This window comes from Rana temporaria, chromosome 4, assembly GCF_905171775.1.
Source record: "Rana temporaria chromosome 4, aRanTem1.1, whole genome shotgun sequence".
NCBI classification, from domain to species: Eukaryota; Metazoa; Chordata; class Amphibia; order Anura; family Ranidae; genus Rana; species Rana temporaria.
The window spans coordinates 88,775,992-88,798,933 of NC_053492.1; the positions used below are offsets into that span (position 1 = coordinate 88,775,992).

At 43.1% G+C, this 22,942-nt stretch overlaps 1 protein-coding gene across 5 annotated transcripts in view; it reads right to left on the minus strand.

Moving 5' to 3' along the window:
- Window positions 1-22,942, minus strand: part of ASAP2 (ArfGAP with SH3 domain, ankyrin repeat and PH domain 2) — a 344,117-nt gene that overhangs the window by 217,693 nt on the left and 103,482 nt on the right. For all 5 annotated transcript variants that reach the window (XM_040348639.1, XM_040348637.1, XM_040348638.1 and 2 more), the window contains exon 3: window positions 9,537-9,682. In XM_040348639.1, coding sequence (XP_040204573.1) covers window positions 9,537-9,682 — 146 coding nt within the window. The remainder of the gene's footprint in view (window positions 1-9,536; window positions 9,683-22,942) is intronic.

Sequence of the window (22,942 nt, forward strand, 5' to 3'; positions counted from 1 at the left end):
TCCAACTTACAATGAATACACTGTAGTCATAAGTTGCGCTAAATAGGTAAGCCCACCTGCTTACCACCTATCCAACAAGAAAGCCATTATCGGCCAGCAAAAAACACTCGATAGATAGTGGGGCAGTTGGTCACCTGGGCTTAAAATCCAAATCAAGTTTTCACATAAAAGTAAATAGATCAGAGGAGGGAGGAGTCTGAAGATGGCGCGGTCAGAGTGAGGAGTAGCTAGACACGGGCTCCCGCTCTCCAGTCCTGCTCTGAAAACATGCTAAGCCCCGAGATGTACGGGAGCCGGTTCCCTCGCTTCCCCCACTAGAGTATCCCCCTTTCCCCCGTCCCCCCTTCCGGAACCAAGCCCGTGTTCTAATCGGGCTTGCGTCGGTCTCTGGCGGGTCTCACCTTCTTAGTTGCGTGGTCGCGTGGGCTGTGCGGCTTTCCTGGCTACTCTGGCTGGATGCGCTGTAGCGGTGTGCGGTCGGGTGAGGACGGCACGCTGGGACGGCGAAGGGGGAGGGAGCGACAGAGGTGAGTGGGGGCCGGAGCCCCCCCTGTTGTGTTAGACTGCACGGCGGCTTCCCTTCCCTCCGGAGTGTGCGGGTGGCTGAGCTGTGGAGGTGTGCCGCGTTCCTCCATGAGAGAAGGCTGAGGGAGGGGGTGTCACAGCGCCAGGCAGCCCTGCAGCCCAAGAGAAGTATTACAGGACTGAGCTGAAGGCTGACATCAAAACCATTACATCCAGAAAAAGGTGAAACCCATTGCAGCAAATATTTTTTTTTTTTTTTTTGACAGAAAAGCTGCCAGACTGGTGAGTACATTGCATGGCTGTACACCTGTGGATTCCTGAACGAAAACTAACTTATACAACTACAAATGCACAAAAGCACCATACCGCAAAAGCGCTGGAGGGATGATAGCCCTCACATTTTATACTCTTCACAGTGATTTGTTCAAAAGAGGAGTGTGAAACGGGTATTATGCAGCACTATCCAGTCTGATAGCCTATTAGAGAAGATTGCAAACTCCAGCAACAGGAGGGTAAGACTAGAAACACACCACAGCAGTTCCTGTTTCTCCCCTTTTTTTTTTTTTTTTTTTTTTTGAAAGATACAGGAGTGGCGAGTACACTGCATTTTCCAAAAATGACAGCGATGTTTTAAAGTCTACGCTATTTAACTGTCCACAGTATACATACTGCTACAGTCAGACCGGTAACGCCAGGCAACAGTGGACATTTATGCATAAAGGTTATAAGCAACCTACCAGCTGAACTGTATACTCGAATTTCATGTGTGGAGTGATTAAGAATGATTAAGAATGATTAAGATATTTTAAGAACATACTTTGAAATTTGCTAGCCGGAGTAAAACTACATAGTACTTAGAGACATCTCCTGTAAGCAGTCATATAAGTAATATATATCGAACTCTTCTCATATTACACTTCAGTATCTACAGCATACAGACGAGTTGGTAGAGAACGTGACTAAAATCGGCGGGTATAATAGTAAAAGCACAGCACATGCACAGCACATAGTACAATTAATCAAACTATAGAGCCCTGAAAACCTGCAAAAAGAGATCTCTGAGATAGACGGGCACCGGAGACTGATAGAAGAGGGGGGTCAGCATATGTGTTGGGTGCCCCGAACATCTTCAACCCAAAGCCAAGGCCAAAAAGTAGAAATACTATAGCAACTTTGAACTGCGAGACAAGAAACACCAAATGGTATTGTCTTGTGCAGCACCCACCTCTCATAAGTGCAAAACGGTCCTCCTATAAAATTCTCTGTAAAGTGTCGCAGTTTCAACTCAGGCGCAGCAAGAAGCACGGACAAACAGCTGGGACTATTGTAGGACCGTGAGGGGTGAAGGATGACCACAAGGGGAAAAGGAGTAAAAGGTGGGGCAATCCCAAAGGTCCCCCGCTTAAGTCAAAGCCCAGGCCCGATGTGCAAATTTGTGACCCATGGGACAAATGGAGATAACCAGCATATAGAAAAACCATCAACTACCAGAGGAGGCCAGGCAGAAAGGGAAAAGAAAAAAGAGAAGAAAAAAGAGGCTGCTAATATCTTGGCGGACCTAGAAACACTCTCAGAGTCATTATCAGAGAATAGAACAGATCAAGATAGAGAAACAGACAAAGAAATAGATCTAGAACAGAGAAATAAGGAAGAAACGCAGGATATGACACTTTTGCCAACAAAAAGGGAGATGGAAGGAATGTTCGCTGCTTTAGAAAGATCACTCAAAACGCAAATGGAAAAAATGGAGAAAAACATGGGGCATATATTGGAAAGAGTGGAAGAAGTGGAGAAAAAAGTTGACCACAATGTAATCTCATTTAAAAAACTAGAAGATGAAATAAAAGCATTAAAAATAAACCAACGAGAACAGGCGTATAAACTAGAAGATCAAGAGAACAGAGATAGAAGAAAGAATATAAGAATACGCGGTGTCCCAGAAACGACACAAGTCGAGGACCTCCCAGAAATAATAAGAAAAATCTGCAATCCAATATTAGAGAGAGAAACAACTTCCCCGCTCAGAATAGAACGAGCACACAGAATAAGACGTCCTAGGGAGAGAGCACATGATTACCCAAGGGACATTATTGTGCGTTTTGAAAGCTGGGAAGAGAAAAACCAGCTATGGAGAAAACTGAGAGGGAAGTCGCCGTTAGAACACGATCAACATAATATTCAAATTTATCAAGATCTGTCACAAGAGACGTTAAAACGAAGAAGAAGTTTAAAACCATTGCTAGGTGTTCTGCAGGAGCATGATATTCAGTATAACTGGGGATTTCCAGCGTGCCTAATAGGCAGGAAAAATGGTGTTTCGGCAAGACTGAGGTTCTTGGAGGAAATACCAGAATTTTGCCATAGTTTAGGCATCCCAATGCCAAAAAATTATTAGTGTTGATCGGCCGGGGAGGAGGGGAATTGTGGGGGGGGGGCTGTGGGGGGGGGAAATGGGGAGGGTCAACATAGTAAGCTACCGGAGTGGGACCAGGGAGAAGGGAGACCCAGAGAGTGCTTCTTCACCAGTTCCCTAGTATAGGGGGACAGGAGACCGGGCTAAAATAGAACTCCACCTCAGCCTGAGGAGCAAAAGAGCGCCAGGAGCGCCAAATAGAAAAAGCTCTAAAAATGACCAGAAGGTCAGGGACCGAACGGGGGGGGGGGGGAGGGGAGGAGAAAGCCCCAAAAGAAGAACAAGGGGGCAAGGTACAATTGGAAGGGAGGGGGGGGAGGGAGAAGGGAGGGGGGGGAGGAGATTGGGTGGGAAGGGAGAGGGGAAGATTAGAGAGGGGGGGAAAGGGATTCAGATCTGTGTGTCATGCAGTAGGAAAGAACATATATACCCAAGACAGAGGGGAAAAAAAAAAAAAATATGACAAACATAAATTTCTTAACATACAATGTAAGAGGTCTCAGCTGCCCCGAAAAAAGACATATGGTACTAAAAGAAGTTGAAAGGTATTCTGCTGAAATAGTTTTTTTGCAAGAGACACACATAACGCTGGACTCTAATGTCAGACTGTATTCTCGGGCAGTTCCTAGTTGGTACTACGGGGACTCCCCAAAGAAGAGAGCAAAAGGGGTCGCCATAGGAATAGGGAAGAATATCTCCTTTATAGTGGAAGATAGGAAAGTAGACCCGGAAGGTCGTTATTTGTTCCTAAAAGGAGTACTCCAAGGGAAAAAATACACGTTAGCAAATATTTACTGCCCAAACAGCCAACCGCATAAATATCTGAGGGGGATTTTGAATGCCTTAACGGACTTTAAATTAGGACATGTAATACTAGCAGGAGATTTCAATCTCTCAATGGACTATCAATTGGATAGTACATCCGGGGCTCAGAGGCGAAATATTAAACAGCTTAGAATATTAAGAAAAAAAATGCACAGCTACTGTTTAATAGATCCCTGGAGGATTACATATCCAAATAAAAGAGACTACACCTACTATTCCTCCGTGCATGGAACATACTCAAGACTGGACTATATTTTGGTAGACCATGAGTTATTGGAAGAGGTAGTTAAAACTTCGATAGGGGTATCTACAATCTCAGATCACGCTCCTGTAATAGCGGAAATTAGATTCAAAGAAATAGAGCAAAGAAAAGGATCATGGAACTTGAATGAAGAACTTATAGAGGATATAGAGGTAAACAACATAGTGAGAATGGATTTGGAGCAATATTTCACCCTTAATAACACTCCTGAAGTAAGGGTAGCTACCGTTTGGGAGGCCCATAAGGCATACATCAGAGGGAAATTAATCTCAATAGGAGCAGGGAAAAAAAAGATAAGGAAATTAAACATGAAAAAATTAACAACTGAGCTATTCGAACTGGAGCAAATGCATAAAGAACGAGGAGAAAATGAAATATATCATGAAATTATTGTAAAGAGGACCCAGCTTAGAGATCTGATGAAGGTTGAAACAAGAGACATATTCAAAAATGTTAGGAAGGAGAGGTATAAATGGGGGAACAAACCAGGGAAACAGCTAGCCAAAATATCCAGGAAAAAAAAAAAAAAAAACTACATCGAAAAAATAAAGAATCAAGACGGCCTTATGAAATATAAGACGTCTGAAATAGCGGAATCCTTTCGGACTTTTTATAGCTCACTATATTCAATAAGAACCAAGGAAACACAAGAGCAAGAAAAGATGAGAAAAAGGAAAATCAGGGAATACCTAGAAGAAGCGAAATTACCTAAAATTTCTCAAAATGACATCGAATCCCTAGAGGCCCCAATAACTCAAGAAGAGGTACATAGAGCCTTCAGGGAAACCCCGTGCGGGAAAAGTCCAGGCCCCGATGGCCTACCGATCAAATATTATAAAACATTTAGCGAACTCCTGGTCCCAGAGATGTGTAACTATTTTAATAAAATAGGAGAGGAAGAAGAAATAAGAAAAGAATCTCTTTTGGCAAATATTTCTATTATCCCTAAAACGGGAAAAGATGGAACGTTGTGTTCCTCCTATCGTCCAATAGCACTGTTAAACGCAGACCTGAAAGTATACGCGAAAATATTAGCAACCAGGATAAAAGGTTTAATGCCGCAATTAATAAACTCAGATCAGGCGGGCTTTGTAGCAGGCAGAGAAGGAAGAGACAATAGTATAAGGACCCTGTTATTGTTACAACAAGACCCAAAAAAGAAACCCCCAGTCGTACTCATGTCCTTAGATGCCGAAAAAGCATTTGACAGAGTCGACTGGGGGTTTATGATGGAAACTTTACAAAAAATAGGCATGGGCCCAAGGTTCATGAAATGGGTAAAGAACCTGTACAGCCACCCAACGGCAAGGGTGAAGGTCAATGGGAGTATGTCATCTGTGTTCAACATGGAAAACGGAACCAGACAGGGGTGCCCGCTCTCACCTCTCCTATATGTAATAGCCTTGGAACCGTTGTTAGCAAAAATCCGGGAAAACCCGGGGATAGGAGGGGTGAGAGTGGGAGATGAGGAACACAAGGTGGCGGCGTATGCGGATGACATACTCCTATATCTGACCAAACCTAGAGTATCTCTCCCTAACGTTATAAAGGAAATAAAAAGATATGGAGAACTTTCAAATTTTAAAATAAACCCGATAAAAACGGTAATCTTGAATCTGGGGATAGAAAAAAAAGAAGCAGAAGAACTACAGAAAGAGTATCCATTTACATGGGAAAAAGAAGCCATAACGTACTTGGGTATAAAAATTACATCTAAAGTTGAAAAACTCTACTCGGCCAACTTTGTTCCCTTAATCAATGACATTAACCAAGACCTGAAAAACCTAGCAAAAAAACATATCTCTTGGATAGGCAAGATTAATGCGTTTAAAATGATGATTTTACCAAAGATAACATACAAACTTCAAATGCTCCCAATAAAAATACCGCAAAGCTTCTTTAAAGTAATTAAAACAGTAATTTTGAAATACATATGGGCAGGTAAAAAGGCTAGATTAAGCTATTCACTGTTGAGCATGAAAAAAAAAGGAGGGGGGTTGGGGCTCCCCGATATAAAAAGATATTATTTTGCTGTAAACTTAGCCAGGCTGGTGGAATGGACAAACGCACATACACAAAAAAAATGGGTACGTATGGAAGAAATATTAAGTGGGACACTATTAAAAAGAAACGTATGGATACCACCGAAAATGAGGGAAATGAGCACGAACACACACAACATAACAAGGAACGTATTTAGGATATGGGACACAATATTGAGACGGGAAAAATGGGAGTATAACTCCCCATTAATCCCATTAGCAGGCACAAATTTTTTTCCACCAGGTAACGGAACACGTTTTGGAAAACACTTAGGGGAGAAAAGATTAAAAGATATTGTTACACGGGGAAAAATCAAACTTAGACAAGAGATAAAAATAGGGGAAGGGGAACAAAGCATGAGTGAATGGGAGTATATGCAGTTAAAACATTTTGTGAGCACACTACCACAACCAATTAGGGAAGATAAGACACTATATCCAATAGAAAAAATATGCAGCATGGACAAGCCCCTGATACACGGTATATCAAAGGTATACGGGATACTAACAGAACTCGAGACCCAGGAAGCATTGCCCTTTTTGGGAAAATGGGAGAGCGACATTGGTAAAAAAATTGATAAAACACAAATGATAGGTGCAGTATATAACCATGCTGCGGACATTACCACCATAGAAGCAAATTATAAATGCATGGTGCGATGGCACATGACCCCATCAAGAATGAATAAGATCCACCCTAGAAATTCAGAGCTATGTTGGAGAAACTGTAAACAAAAAGGAACAACGCTACATATATGGTGGGACTGCCCGAGAATGCAGGAATTTTGGAAAGAAATTTTGAAATATATCGCAGAAATAACAGGAGAGACGATTTTATGTAGCCCGCTGACCTGTTTGTTTCACGGAACTGAAAAAACAAAAAAACAATATGGAACAACTCTGGTCCCAGTGTTGTTAAACGCAGCTAAGGCTCTGATCCCCAAAAATTGGTTACACCCAAAGAGGCCATCAATTAAAGAGTGGATAGAAAGGGTGGAATATATAGAAGAGATGGAGTATCTTGCCTGCAGAGAGTTAGGAGAAGAGGACAAAAACAGGTCGGTTTGGGAAAAGTGGAAAGTGTTCAAATCCACAGAAAAGTTCGTCCAGGGAACGATAGAAGCAGAAAGCTGAAAAAAAAACCATAAAGAAGATTGCATGGCACACAGATCCGGGGGGAGGGGGGGGGGAAAGGAAAAGGGGGGAGGAAAAGGGGGGGAAAGGGGAAAAAAAAAAAAAAAAAAAAAAGGGGGGGAATAATCATGATATGCTAATATAGTTAGATTCGTCAAGCGGGAAAATACTAACCTAACAGTTTAAAAATGTTAAATCCGTAATGTCAAAAAAAGAAACACAAAACAAAAAAAAAAAAAAAAAAAAAACCACGAATGATGCGAAGCCGCAAGAGAGACGCTAAGGGCGGGCGAACCGTGAGCTAGCCTCTCGGCTATATGTGAGCAGAGTCTGACGTGAAAAAAAAAAAAAAAAAAAAAAAAGTAAATAGATCAGCTGGTGTACTGAAAAGCACTTTGTTTCCAACTCTCAAATGAGCAGACAGGTTCATTTTAAATGCAGCCATTCAGAAATGCCTGCATACATCTTCAGCTATGTTCTACAGCAGCCCTACAGCAACAAAACCCAGGAAAATGTACCAAGCAAATAACTTCAGCAAAGGAATAGTCATATTGGCCCATTCCCTGCCGTGCAACACAATTGGTCAGAGAGGCTACCAAAGTCATTGGCTGTCCAATAGTGGGGAGTGGAAGACTAAAGAGAGAAGGCCAAGTGCCAATGTCCTAACTAAATGTGGTATTTGCCTATTAGAGCACCTTTGGTTTTTAAATGATGGGTGTTCCACTGAACATATCAGCAGACGTCTCTGGGACTCATGCTTCATTACAAATTCATTTGAGGGGAATATCTTATATACTGTATATACTCTAGTATAAGTCGAGTTTTTCAGCCTTTTTTTAGGGCTGAAAATACCCCCCAGCTTATACTCGAGTCAGTGTACCTGAATTCTTGATGGGCGTCCATTTTTTTTTTTTTTTAGTCGTGGCTTCCTCCTGGCGTTCCATTCCGCGATAGGCATTTGACACTGTGTTCTGCCTATCACGGAGGTCCTCTTATCCTTTGGACAGTTTCCCAGCAGACACGGTGTTGAGTGTTGCGCCAATCACAGATGCCCTCTTGTCAGAGGATAAAAGAATGTCCGTGATTGGCGAAACACTGAACACAGTGTCTGCTGGGAAACAGAGTCCGAGGACCTCCGTGATAGGCAGAACACAGTGTCAAATGCCTATCACGGAACACCAGGAGGGAGACGCAACTTTTCAAAAATGTACGCCTGTCAAGAATTCAGGTACTCAGGCACAGCGAAACTGCAATGGGCACAGTGAAGTATGGCACAGTGATGTTGCAATTGGCACAGTGAGGGTGTAAATGGGCACAGAGAGTCGTGCAAATGGGCACACTGAGGCGTGCAAATGGGCACACTGAGGCGTGCAAATGGGCACACTGAGGCGTGCAAATGGGCACACTGAGGCGTGCAAATGGGCACACTGAGGCGTGCAAATGGGCACACTGAGGCGTGCAAATGGGCATTGTTGACCCTCTTTTCTGCTTACAGTAGCTGCTGCATTCTCACCCTAGGCTTATATACTCGAGTCAATAAGTTATCCCAGTTTTTTTTGTGGTAAAATTAGGTCCTCGGCTTATACTCGGGTCGGCTTATACTCAAGTATATACGGTAATTGCTACAGACTTTAAAAATCTGCAGATCCTTTAGCTAGTGGATATCTGTATATCTGAAAGTATAATCTAAGGTAGATGCACACAGAGGTTAGTGGTAGCTGCAGCAAGAATTCAGCGTATTCTTATGGCTGGATGCACAGGTTGATATGGATAGTTGTGCAATGATCGATCAACCATCCCTGACCATAGGTAATCCTTACATGTGCCATTGCATACGTAAACCTGCAAACATCTGTGCCCGTCAGGCTTTCATTGCTTTTCTGAGCAGACGCAACTATCCACTTCCACCTATGAATCCAGCCATAGGAATACACTGGATTTTTGCAACAGCTGGTGCTAATGTGAATGAGGCCTAAAAGCTGCCCAATATGTACTGTATATTGTTGTCCGTATTGCGCTGTCCATAGACCTGCACTGGGGGGGGGGGGGAAGCAATAAAGGCACAACCACTGTGCTGCAAAAAGTGATGAAACAAAGCAATTAAAACATGCAATAATGGAGGGTACAATCAGGCTGATAAAATTCATGTATACATCAAAAAATAAAATAAAAAAATTGTTATTCTATTTTCATTGATTTAGGACCATAAGATAAAAATACGGAGCTGTCTGTAAGCAAACTGTACCTCCAACATTATTATACGACTCACAGAAAGTATTTTATCATTCCACAAATCGCTGCACAAAGGATAGGGAGAATGAAATATCTAGCTTACCAGGTTTTTAAAAAGTGCAGCCAGTTCCTTAGTGAAGACCGAGAATTTCAGGAAAGCCGTCCCCAAGTCCGGGTCATCTCGGCAGACACAATTGCTTCCGAATTTTTCCAGTGCTTGTGTATACTGTTCTTCATTCTCAACGTGGGCTAAAGGGAAATAACACAAATGTATTAAACAAAACATATAGTAGACCTTGGAAGTGCATTATAATGGAAATGCAGATAAAGTAGATTTTGGAATGAACTGTACTTTGCATAAACGGCTACTTTTAATCTTTTACAGAAGCAGGGCTTTGCCTTAGGTCTAAAAAGAAAATAATATATACTACCCTCCCTGTCCTAATCTTTAGAAAACTTCCAGCAATGCCAACCAGTTCCAATGCACCAGTCATAGAGCAGCTTCTCAAAACAGGATTCCAGGAAACCCTAGGGCCAGTGGCGGCCCGTCCATAGGGACGCACGGGCGCCGCCCCCCCCCCCCCCTCCCGCAGTCCAAAAAAAAAAAAAAAAAAAAAAAAGGGCCCTTTAAGAACTTTTATTCGGCTAAAATGTCATTTTGACATTTTAACCGCAGTTCTGGCGGCAGTCTATAGAGGGCGCTGCAGTGCCACCCCCTCTCGCAAATAACACACATTCGTGCATAAATGCACGAATGTATGTTATTGTTGGTTGCCAGCTGCCTGGTCTATTCATATAACCGGACGTGGGTCGCCGGTTACCCGAATAGCGGCAGCTGGTTGGCTGAGGGGAACTGCCTATCAAAGCCAGCGGCTCTGATAGGCTTTTCCAGTACCGCCCTCCGGCTCTCGGATGTCTATACTCAGAGCGCAGGCAACTTGCGTTCCTTGCATAAGACTTTCGGCCGTTTCAGCCAATCAGGTTCCCGGATTCTGGTTATCAGGAACCTGATTGGCTGAAGCTTCACCACGGCGGCAGAAGACATCGAGGGAGGACATGGAAGCTTCAGGTAAGTGCTTTTTACAGGGAAAGGGGCGACAATGGGCACAGTGGCATCATGGGGCACAGTGGTGACAAAGGGCACAGAGGTGACAATTGGCACAGTGGCATCATGGGGCACAGAGGTGATCATGGGCACAGTGGCATCATGGGGCACAGTGGTGACAATTGGCACAGTGGCAACAATTGAGGGGCACAGTGGCTGCGTTTGATGGCATGGCACAGTGGTGACAATTGATGGCACAGTGGCTGCGTTTGATGGCACAGTAGCTGCGTTTGATGGCATGGCACAGTGGTGACAATTGATGGCACAGTTGCTGTGTTGCATGGCACAGTGGTGACAATTGATGGTACAGTGGCTGCATTTGATGGCATGGCACAGTGGTGACAATTGATGGCACAGTTGCGGTGTTTGATGGCATGGCACAGTGGTGACAATTGACAGCACAGTTGCTGTGTTGCATGGCACAGTTGCTGTGTCTGATGGCATGGCACAGTGGTGACAATTGACAGCACAGTTGCTGTGTTGCATGGCACAGTTGCTGTGTCTGATGGCATGGCACAGTGGTGACAATTGATGGCACAGTGGCTGCATGTGATGGGCACAGTGAGGCTGCAATTTTTTTTTTTCGTTTGCGCCCCCCCAAAAATTTGGAGCACCAGGCGCCACTGCCTAGGGCTCTCCCAGAGGTAGCTAGGGGTTCCTTGAGCTAGAATACATTTTTAATTCTCACAAGCAATCACTGATACAGTAACTAAAAATAAATTGTATCTGTAAGGGGATATTATTCCTACTGGCCTCCAATGTAAGGTTGTCTCTTTTCAGTTACTGCCAAAGTAAGAAGCATTTACAATAACCACCAATGTAAGATTTATTCCCACTGACCACCACTGTAATGCCGCGTACACACGATCATTTTTGGCATGTAAAAAACAACGTTTTTAAAAAATGTAATTTAAAATGATAGTGTGCGCTTCACATCATTTTTCGGGTTCTGAAAAACGGCGGGAAAAAAATGCTGCATTTTTTAACAACGTTTTAAACTATGTCGTTTTTCGGGTTGTAAAAAAATATCGTATGTGGGCTTAAACAACGTTAAAAAACCTGCGCATGCTCAGAAGCAAGTTATGAGACGGGAGCGCTCGTTCTGGTAAAACTACTGTTCGTAATGGAGTAAGCACATTTATCATGCTGTAACAGACAGAAAAGCGCGAATCGTCTTACTAACATGAAATCAGCTAAAGCAGCCCAAAAGGGTGGCACCGTTTAAATGGAACTTCCCCTTTATAGTGCCGTTGTATATGTTGTATGTCACCATGCTTTGCTAGAGCATTTTTTTTTTTCAACGATCGTGTGTGGGCAACGTTGTTTCGAAGTTGGAAAAAACATTGTTTTTTTTCCCAAGAGGCTGAAAAACGTTTTTTACAACCTGAAAAATGATTGTGTGTACGCGGCATAAGAGGTCCCTTCTCTTATTGACCACCATTGTAAGGGGGACCCTTTTGTCAATGACCAGTCTCCAATTTAGTATAATTTTGGTAGAAAACTCAGAAGATCACAAAATACTTTGAATGCTTAAAAACGGCCTCCAACAAAATATGAAGGAAAATTATGCTTAACCTTGATATTCTTGGGCCATTTATGCCAGTCGCATATGCACCAAATCCACCAACTAGCACATTATAAGGCCAATAGAATTAAGCCAGGCACACATGGCCCACATTTTGGACAATTCTGGCTGAATCAGCCAAACTTTGAGCCAAAAGTGCCCCTGCAAACACCAATCCCTCGTTTCCACTGAGTGGATCGGTTCAGGATGAATCGGTAAGGTACGCCATTTTGAGTGTTTCCATTATGAAAGCGACCCATACAACCGAACCATACCGCACCATTCTGGGTCCTGCTTCAGATGTGGGGCCATAGAAAATTATACGGTTCGGTTAGGGGGGGAGCTACAAAACATTCCACGGAGGCATTTTTTCGAAATCCTGTATGGCCCCTGATGGTCCGACTTGCAGTAGAAACGCTCACCTGAATAGGCCGGATCATTCTAACCCTTCTAAACTGTACCAACCCAAACCGTTCCACTCAGTGGAAACGAAACACAAGTTGACCAAGCTGGGTGGGAAAATTACCAGCAGAACAGTAACCAACTCCAATTAGATATAGTCACTGGTATTCTGAAAGCCATGGAAACTGCTAAACACACTGGAGAATACATTACCCCCACTTTAGTGTGGATGGGGAAACGGATTGAGCTCTCTAGCTCAGCTGAATGACAGCAATAGAGATATATACAGCCAGCCTTACATCAACATAAGATTTTATTTTTAGCAATAACAAAAAAAATAAAACCAAGAATGAGGACACTAAATTGGGAGGATGTGCAATCCTTTTAATGCCAATTTCTGAGACTATTGCCGCGTACACACGATCATTTTTCATGTTGTAAAAAATTATGTTTTTTTTTTTATGTCATTAAAAAAGATCGTGTGTGGGCTCCAGAGCATTTTTCGGGTAATGAAAAACGGGCAAAAAAAATTTCTAACATGCTTTATTTAACGACGTTTTTAAAGCGGGGGTTCACCCGAAAAACTAATTTTTAACATTAGATTGAGGCCAATTGTGGGAAGCACAATCTGGTGTTTTTTTTCTTAAATCAATGCAGTACATACCGTTTTAGAGATAGATGTTCTCCACGGCTTCCGAGTATGGTCTGCGGGACTGGGTGTTCCCATTTGATTGACAGCCTTCCGACCGTCGCATACAGCGCGTCATGAGTTGCCGAACGTCGGTGCGCAGGCGCCATATAGAGACGCACCGACGTTCGGCTTCTTTCGGCAACTCGTGACGTGCTGTATGCGACGGTCGGAACGCTGTCAAATAGGAACGCCCAGTCCCGAAGACCATATACGCAAGCCACGGAGAACATCCATCTCTAAAACAGTATGTACTGCATTGATTTAAAAAAAAAAAACACTCGATTGTGCTTCCCACAATTAGCCTCAATCTAATGTTAAAAAAAAAAAATTCGGGTGAACCCCTGCTTTAACCTTGTTTTTCGGGTTGTAAAAAATGGTCGTGTGTGGGCTTAAACGACGTGAAAAATCCACGCATGCTCAGAAGCAAGTTATGAGATGTGAGCGCTCGTTCTGGTAAAACTGCCGTTCATAATGGAGTAAGCATATTCATCACGCTGTAACAGACAGAAAAGCGCGAATCGTCTTTTACTAACACTAAATCAGCTAAAGCAGCCCAAAGGGTGGCGTCATCCGAATGGAACTTCCCCTTTATAGTGCAGTCGTACGTGTTGTACGTCACTACGCTTTGCTAGAGCATTTTTTTTTCATGATCGTGTGTAGGCAAGGCCGTTTTAATGATCTAGAGCCTGAAAAACATTGTTTTTTACAAGCCGAAAAATGATCGTGTGTACGCGGCATTAGTCTGTCTAAAAGTGAACTGCTGTGCTTATTTTCAGAGCTTTCATAACAGACACAATAGAATGCATTTTTTATGATGATTATTTTACTTGACAGAGAAAATGGCATGCAACAGATTCATCAGAGTTTCCCATTTTAGAACCGTTGCGTACTTAATCTGAAGCAGCAAAGATTTTGACACTTTTCCCTACTGCTATGCACAGTTCCCAAGTTTCCCATAGTTTGGACCTACATTATTCCTTTGCAGTTCTATTTCCCCACAACCTGACAAGTGTAAGTGTGGGAGCCCAGCTGTGATAGTTTTGCGGCTTCACAGCCAGGCGTGCACTGCTCATGCGCAAGCCACACTGCGCTCAGTCAACGGCCAGGCAATGTTCTGGGACCTGCAACGTGTCCCAGATCATTGCCGGGAGGATCCGCCTAGGAGGAGAGGAGGAGTCGCCTAGGCGGCCAGAAGTCGGAAGGAGGAAGTGGGACAGGAAGTTCCACTCCAAACCAGGTACACCCCCCCCCCCCCCCCAAAAAAAATTACATGCAAATTGTCCTGTAGTCCCAAAGAAAATTGAATACTGTGATACTTTTTTTTTTTTATTTGCACCAACATACAATTTTTCAGGACAAGCTTTCGCGGCAAGTCCCCTTTGTCAAGGTCCAAGCAGTACCGATTCACAATTTTTTTTAGCAGAATGTAGTCCCAACGCACTTACGGATAACACCGTCTGGGATATCACTGCAGATTTGCACTAGATTTCTGGCAGGGTCAACAGTTGCTCTTTGACACCTAATGAACAGATATACTGTAACCAATCACTTTAAATGGTATATTTAACAAACCAACGAGGAGCAAAAAAAAAAAAAAAATACTCAGAGTTAAATACACTTTAAATAAGCACCTGCATATGCATGTAATAACGTCTTCAGCATATTAAAGGGTCAATGTATGTTTTTTTTAAATCAATACTAAATGATGTACTGTATATTGTAACTAAGACTATACCAAGGATGTATATTTTGCTGAAAATGTGCCCCATGTTCCAATCTCTGGAAAGTCACATATTTAGGTTGGAATAAAAAAAAAAATATCCAAGAGATGATCCAGAGTAAGGCAAAAAATCCTTAAGAAACACGGTATGACTTGTTTCAGCAGGGAAAACAATTCCTTTCTGATCCTTAAAGCTCGGATAATGTGGATTTGGAGCTCTGACTTTGTAATCTGCACGTCTGGTCTGAATCGGTGCCAGCTAGGCAACTGCCATTTTTATAAAGACAATGACAGCCTCTATTTTTCCCCTTGGCATGGGTTTTCACATTTAGGTGTTTCGCAAAAGCATACAAAATTGCACATGACATGTGCTTATTTCAATGGGCACGACAACGTTGCTTATACACCTTTTTGGAGGGCGGAGCTTCACTTTATTTTTTATTTTACACTTTTGGGGTTTACTATTAACAATGAATGGCAACGCAAGTACATTCCCCATTTTTTCACACATTTCATAAACTGCCCAATTTTGTGCATGTTAGCAAAACACTAAAGAGGTCGATTTACCAAAACTGGAGAGTGCGCCATTGGTTTCTATGAAAAGCTGCACCTGATTTTGCACTTTCCAGTTTTAGTAAATCAATCCCTAAAGTATGGTACACACTAACAGTTATTTTTAATAAAATAAATTTTAAAAAAAACAGCTCCGGTCTGAGCCACTGTAGTAACAATCCAATGTTAGTACAGCGATTTCCCTCGCTGAGCTGTTGTGTTCTGACAGGATGTCCCTGCACCAGAACACTCCGGTCAGTTCTTTCAGCCATTGGTCGAGAGCGCTGATCGGGAGCTGGTTGGCTGCCTGTTTTCCAGCATGCACGTCCAACTGAACCCGGCCAAAGGGCTGGCTTCTCTCAGAACCAATGGACATACAAATGGCCGAATGTTGGCTGGTTTCCCCAGCATGTTATCCTATATATTAATTTGGCTAGGACGTTTTCTGTCTGGAAAACACCTGAGCTGTAAAAAAAAAAACACTATAAAACGCAAAAAAGGACGCAAAACAAACAAAAAAAAAAAAATAAGCGCTAAAACCGCTGAAAAAGGCAGCTATTTGTGTGTTTATAATCATTTTAAGCCATAGGGTTTTGTGGGAGAAAAGTTTTGCTAAAAAATAAATAAAGCTGCACAACGGAGGAAAACTTGCATTTTCAACCCAGCATTCTACAGCTAAAGCTACTGGCGTTTTTATAACGCCAAGTGTGCATGAGGCCTAGTGCGACTGCAGGTTAGTGGATCTGTAGCTTGGCTGCAAGGCATAGCTCTTGATATAAGCGTGCAAGTATGTCTTCCTTGCACAAAGATGTACAAGGAAACCTGCAATGCTCAAGTACAAAATACTGGAGAAATGCAGAGAAAATAGTAAAAAAAAAAAAAAAACTGCATAGCTTTGTAGCGCCCGTGTACTTCTCAGTACAGGTGCCATGTCAAATTTAGTGGGGAATGAGAGAGTTATTTACTCTCATCCATGTTGATCTGTTAAATTGAGCTGCTGTCAGCCCTGTGCTGTCCTGTGATATCATTATGTGTTCCAAAGATACCTTTCCATCTTTGGATAGCAGGTGGCGCCAGAGGGGTCCAGGCGGAGGTGCCTTTCCTCAGCAGCCAATTAGAGGAGTGTTTCCCTCACGGGGCATGCTGGGGAGGGTATTTCTGTGGCAGACGCCATTTTGTGGGTTTTTTCGCGCGTTCCTGGTTCGAGGTGCTGCACCCACCTTTAGGGTGTGCGCACATCACGGGCCCCGGCGATATGGTCTACCAGGCCGGGGCGCATGTGCTACGCGGAGCTCCTGACTCTGGGCCCTTATGGCCCGGAGCGACTAAGGCTGCAAAGAGGCCCCAGTGACTTACTGGGCCCCCACACTTCAAGAGCAAGATCCCAAGCGAGTTATGCTGTTCGGTGGGGAGTCGGTCTGAGGTGAACCTGGAGGCAGGTGATCCAACAGGGCTTAGACGAACCGTCGGGGATCTGGGTGACCGGGCACTGACAGGTTGTAATGCTGCAAACTGTTAGTCGGTGACCCCAAAAATAAGAACTCTACCTGAGGGAGATTCAGGCAAATTGTTGACTGGGAGGATTCGCTATAATATCCATGTTCCTGAGTACTAGGCCTGTGGCAGAGGTCTCATTACTAATTCTAAACCTACTAGAGCCAAGTCGGTGGCAGAGACTTGTTCCTTCCCAGAAGTTATGAGTGACACTCTGGCTGCCAGGCCTGTGAGAGGGACCTGTCCGGGGGCACTATACCCACTCCGGCTGGAGTGGCGACGAAACAAGAGTTATCATTTGTGGCAGGACCTCTTTCTGTTATCCATAGCCTGAATCTGCAAAGTTCTCCTTTCACCAACCTTTTTCTATCTACCTCAAGTTGACTGTTGGTCATGTTAGACCAGTAATAAAAGCACAGAAAACATCACCCTGCTGTCTGGACATTCCGTCATTACTCTCATCGTCATCATCTTTATCCCTAGACACATCATAGAGGTAACATAATCATGCCGTCCCAATCTAACCAGCGGCTCCAGAGGGGGTAGCGCTACAGCTTCTTCCCTTTTCAACTTTCCCTCAAATAATAAGAGAACTTGCTTGTGTGAATGTGGTAGAAACATCAGAACACATCTAGGTAGAAAAAAGCTCGTTAGTGTAATAGTATGTGTTGGAATTGTTGGATTGCATCGTCATCGACAGCCTGACAATTCTATTCAGAGAGGAACCTGTATGATCATGCTTGTTATGTATTTGAGGAAACACCATTTAAATCTTAGCTACAGAAAGAGAAAAAGCCCTTCACGCACTCTACCCAATAGATCTCATTTTATTTTAAGGGAATTCAAATTTAAATTACCTGCACAGGCCTCATAAAATAAACTAAATACCCTTTACCTTCCCTGATTAAAGTGGCAGTAAACCCAAATTTTTACCTACAGGTAAGCTTAGATTAAAGCTTACCTATTGGTAGAATGAATATCTCCTAAGCATGAATCGTTTAGGAGATATTCTAGAGAACAGCAGCTGGTGACGTCACCGCCGAACACGTTCTGAAGGAACAGTATACTTGTGCCATTCCTGCAGAGCTGTGTGCCGTGCCCGAGATTCCCACGCATTATCGCAGCTTGGCCATTCAAGCAGCCGCAGCCCGCAAGACCAGAAGAAGAATGGATAAAGATGGAAGCCTCTGCAGGGGTGACAGCTCGCCACTGGAGGGCTTCGTTTTAAGGCAGTGGTTTTCAACTCCTGTCCTCAGGACCCGCTAACGGGCCAGGTTTGAAAGATAACTGAAATACATCACAGGTGATATAATTTGCTGCTCGGTGATTGCAGTATTGTAGTCCAGGGCTCGACAAATCCCGGGCACCAGGTCGCCATGGCGACTAGAAATAGGGTCCTGGCGACTTGGCTTGGAAGGGGAGCTGGCGCCATCTGGTGGTAAGCCGTTGGTATTACAAGTTAAGCATTACAAGTTAAACAGCAATTCTAATGTAATTTTTCACTATTTCCACTGCCATCTTCCCTCTAATTAGAACCCCCAAACATTATATATTTTTTTATCCTAACACCCTAGAGAATAAAATGGCGATCGTTGCAATACTTTGTCATGCCGTATTTGCGCAGCGGTCATACAAGCGCATTTTTTTGGGAAAAAATTACAAATTTTTTTAATAAAAAAAAAAATTAAGACAACAGTAAAGTTATCCCCATTTTTTGTAATATTATGAAAGATAATGTTACGCCGAGTAAATTCATACCCAACATGTCACACTTCAAAATTGCATCCGCTCGTGGAATGCCGACAAACTTTTACCCTTTAAAATCTTCATAGGCGACGTTTAAAAAAATCTACAGGTTGCATGTTTTGAGTTACAGAGTAGGGTTAGAATTATTGCTCTCGCTCTACCGATCGCGGTGATACCTCACATGTGTGGTTTGAACACCGTTTACATATGCGGGCGCTGCTCACGTATGTGTTCGCTTGGGCGCGTTTTCTGGCGCCTAACTTTAGCTGGCTCCTAGCAAATTTGTCAACCCCTGTTGTAGTCTGCATCTCCCCAAGGTAATACTGAAAATCTGGCCCGTTAGTGGGCCCTGAGGACAGGAGTTGAGGGTCACTGTTTTAAGGGAAGCCTTTCATAATGTGCAAGTATGTGGTACATACCAGCACATTATGATATTGCCTTGCAGGAGAAAACTTCTCTTTTCCAAAAGTTTACTACCGTTGTAAGCCAAAGCCGCCTTCATTTGTGTCTCACAGGCTCCCCCTCCAAGACACTGGAGGTCACATTAGGAGGGTTTTAGCAGCAGAGGCAGTGCTGTAAATACATAAATCAGTGGGCAGGACTAGGTGTGGTCAGGTGCTGATTGACAAGCTACAGGCTTGTGAATTCGCAGCGATAAATCTGATTGCCAACCCCCCCCCCCCCCCCCCTCCAACATTATTTAATTTCTCGGTAGTGTAAGCATATACAGCCCACATGAGCATAACAAATTCAGCAGCAGTGCAGCACCGTTATCACCCATCACAGAAAGCTGCATTAGGTGGACTTCACTAGCAAACCAAGCCGATATTTGGGGGACTTTGCTAGGAGACTACGAGAAAACGAAATGCACGTGCACTTAAAAAAAAAAAAAATGACTGCTTTATGATTTTACTACACGGTCACTTAGACAAATCTTTATTTAAATATTTAAAGATACCAGCATAGTTTTAAGTGGCAAGTGTCATGCCAGCATCTTAAATTGCTCATGAAGAATATGATTTATGAATTTGCATCACTCAGTCGGCTGTCTGGGTATTGACACATCTGACACACGTAACCGCTTGAATAAATGATCGGGATTGGTGAGGTCATGCTATTTTTAAAGTGGAGTAGTAGAGAAATGAGCATGTCTTCAGGGTCCCAGGAGAGAACAAGTACAGGAAGAAATACCAAGGGCAATGAATGTAGGATCCATTAAAAGTTCAATAATTATAAATATTAAAACCATGAGCTTTGGGTTCACCACGTGAATTTTGGGTTAAAGTGGGACAAATAATATACAGATGCATCAAATAAAAAAGATGTTCAAAATCTTTGGTTCTTGTCACATTAGTAATCCTGTGGCTAGTAAGAAATTGCTAATGGCAGAATCGCTATGCAGGGCAGTGAAACGCTCATTTGCTTGTAAGTGCCACTCCTTTGCCTGTTGAATAAGTGAGGCATCGCTTAAAACACGGATCAAAATGCAGCTGGTTCAGAATGAGCCAACCAAATATGGGTCATGTATAGGCACCCTACACAGGGCGTGATCGATAGACTTGTACAATCAGTCTGTTAATCCCAAATTTTTAGTGCCACCAGCTACAGTCGGCAACCCCTGGGATTACTTAATAGAGCTGCAGGAGGGATTCCTCCAAACACTAGCTGTGTTGATAGGGGAATCAAGCTAGTTTATTTTCTTCCAGCCGTGGTGGAAGGAAAGAAAAAATTGCACAATAGACAGTATGGCTTGCTAGTTAACAGATTTTTGTCAGTGAGGGGGCAATGCCAGTTATTTAAGGAGCAACACATTCCAGCAGGTGAGCGTTTTGCCTGCACATTTTGGTTCTCCCGTCACTGGAGAGTCGCAAGTTTAACAATATGTTTTCTTTAAAAGCAGCAACATCTTGAGTAGTAAAGACCGTGCCCTACCAGCAAGCTGCAAAGAAGGACCCTTGCTTCTAACTGCTCATATATGTATGTGGGAGTCATCCTTACTGAATAAGTGCATTACGGTCCAGCCAGACACGTCGACCCATCAGCTGTCTATCTATCTATCATCTATAATAGAAAAGCCACATTCTTTTTTATAAAAACATTTATAAAAAAGACCTAAGCTGCTCTGCATCATGTAGCTTTTTCTAAGGCACTTTCTTTAAAATAGAATGTATACAGTTAAGCCATATATTTTCCTTTAGTGCCGGTTAACACTACCGCGACTTGGCATCCGACTGGTGTCGCCCCAAGTTGCGCGACATGAGAAATTCAATTGACGTGAATGAGCGTTGTCTTAATGTACACTACTGAAGTCGCTCCGACTTCAGAAAACGTTCCTCTACTACTTTAAGGCAACTTGTACCCATTGATTTCAATGGAAGTTGCCTCCAAAGTCGGATCACTATCTTTACTGAAGCAACTTTACAGGAAGAGAAAATGGTTCTCAGGAAAACCCCTCCCTCCCACAGAGCCGATTAAAAGTTGCCTCAAAGTTGCCTTGAAGTTGCCACGCAAAGTCGTGTTGACTTTCCTGTCACTGTAGTGTAAACTGGCACTTATGTTCAGGACGAAAGAAATAAAAAATATACTCATACATAATATCCATTCCCTTTGTTTTGGTAAATATAAAGTAATGCATATGTACATTTCATACAACTATTCACAGCCAGCTAGTGCCGCTGTAAGCTACTTTTCCAATGTTTACTTGTCTAATTTTCACTGTTTTGCTGTAAAATCCTATCAAGCTCAAATGAAAGGCACAGCTGAATTAGGCCCCTTTCACATGTGCGGACCGTATGTCTGCATTTTCATCCATCCGTTTGCGGATGAAAACGGGACATACATTGATCCCTATGTGATTGCGGGTATCAGCAGATGAACATCCGCTGACACCAGTAATCACCCGCCCCCGCAAAGTTCAGATTTTGCGGATGGAAGAAAACCCTATTTTTTCTTCCGTCTGCGGATCGGATGAACACTGACACACGGTCTGTGTTCATCCGATGCCCCATAGGGGAGAGCGGAGAAAAGACAGGGCGGTCCCTGCACATTGTGCGGGGACCGCCCTGTCAGCCGCCGGCTCAGCGGGGATTTACGGAGCGATCCCCGCTGAGCTTACGGACACACGGAGGGGGATCATTACTGATCCGCCCCGTGTGAAAGGGCCCCAAGGCTTGGTTCACATGTCCGGCTGCAGTTTTCTGGTTCAGTTTTGTTCAGATTCAGGTGCAAATTTTTACATTAAATCACACCTGAACTGGACCGAAAAACTCACAGGACTCTAAAAATGGACCATGGTCAACCCACAGATATGTGAACCGGCTCCATAGAGAAGGCTACCGGTTCACATTATGCAAATTGGATGTGAAAAATACAGATTCACATATACAGTGGGGATCGAAAGTTTGGGCACCCCAGGTAAAAATTTGTATTAAGGTGCATAACGAAGGAAAGATGGAAAAATCTCCAAAAGGCATCAAATTACAGATTAGACATTCGTATAATATGTCAAAAAAAAAGTTAGATTTTATTTCCATCATTTACACTTTCAAAATTACATAAAACAAAAAAATGGCGTCTGCAAACGTTTGGGCACCCTACAGAATTTATAGCATGCACTGCCCCCTTTGCAAAGCTGAGACCTGCCAGTGTCATGGGATTGTTCTCAATCATCGTCTGGGAAGACCAGGTGATGTCAATCTCAAAGGTTTTAAATGCCCAGACTCATCTGACCTTGCCCCAACAATCAGCTCCATGGGTTCTTCTAAGCAGTTGTCTAAAAAACAGAAACTGAAAATAGTTGACGCTCACAAAGCTGGAGAAGGCTATAAGAAGATAGCAAAGCGTTTTCAGATGTCAATATCCTCTGTTCGGAATGTAATTAAGAAATGGCAGTCATCAGGAACAGTGGAAGTTAAAGCAAGATCTGGAAGACCAAGAAAAATATCAGACAGAACAGCTCGCAGGATTATGAGAAAAGCAATTCAAAATCCACATTTGACTGCACGATCCCTCCAGAAAAATCTGGCAGACACTGGAGTTGTGGTACACTATTCCACTATAAAGAGATACTTGTACAAATATGGTCTTCATGGAAGAGTCATCAGAAGAAAACCTCTTCTACGGCCTCACCACAAAAATCCGTGTTTGAACTTTGCAAATGAACATATAGACAAGCCTGATACATTTTGGAAACAAGTCTGTGGACCGATGAGGTTAAAATAGAACTTTTTGGACAG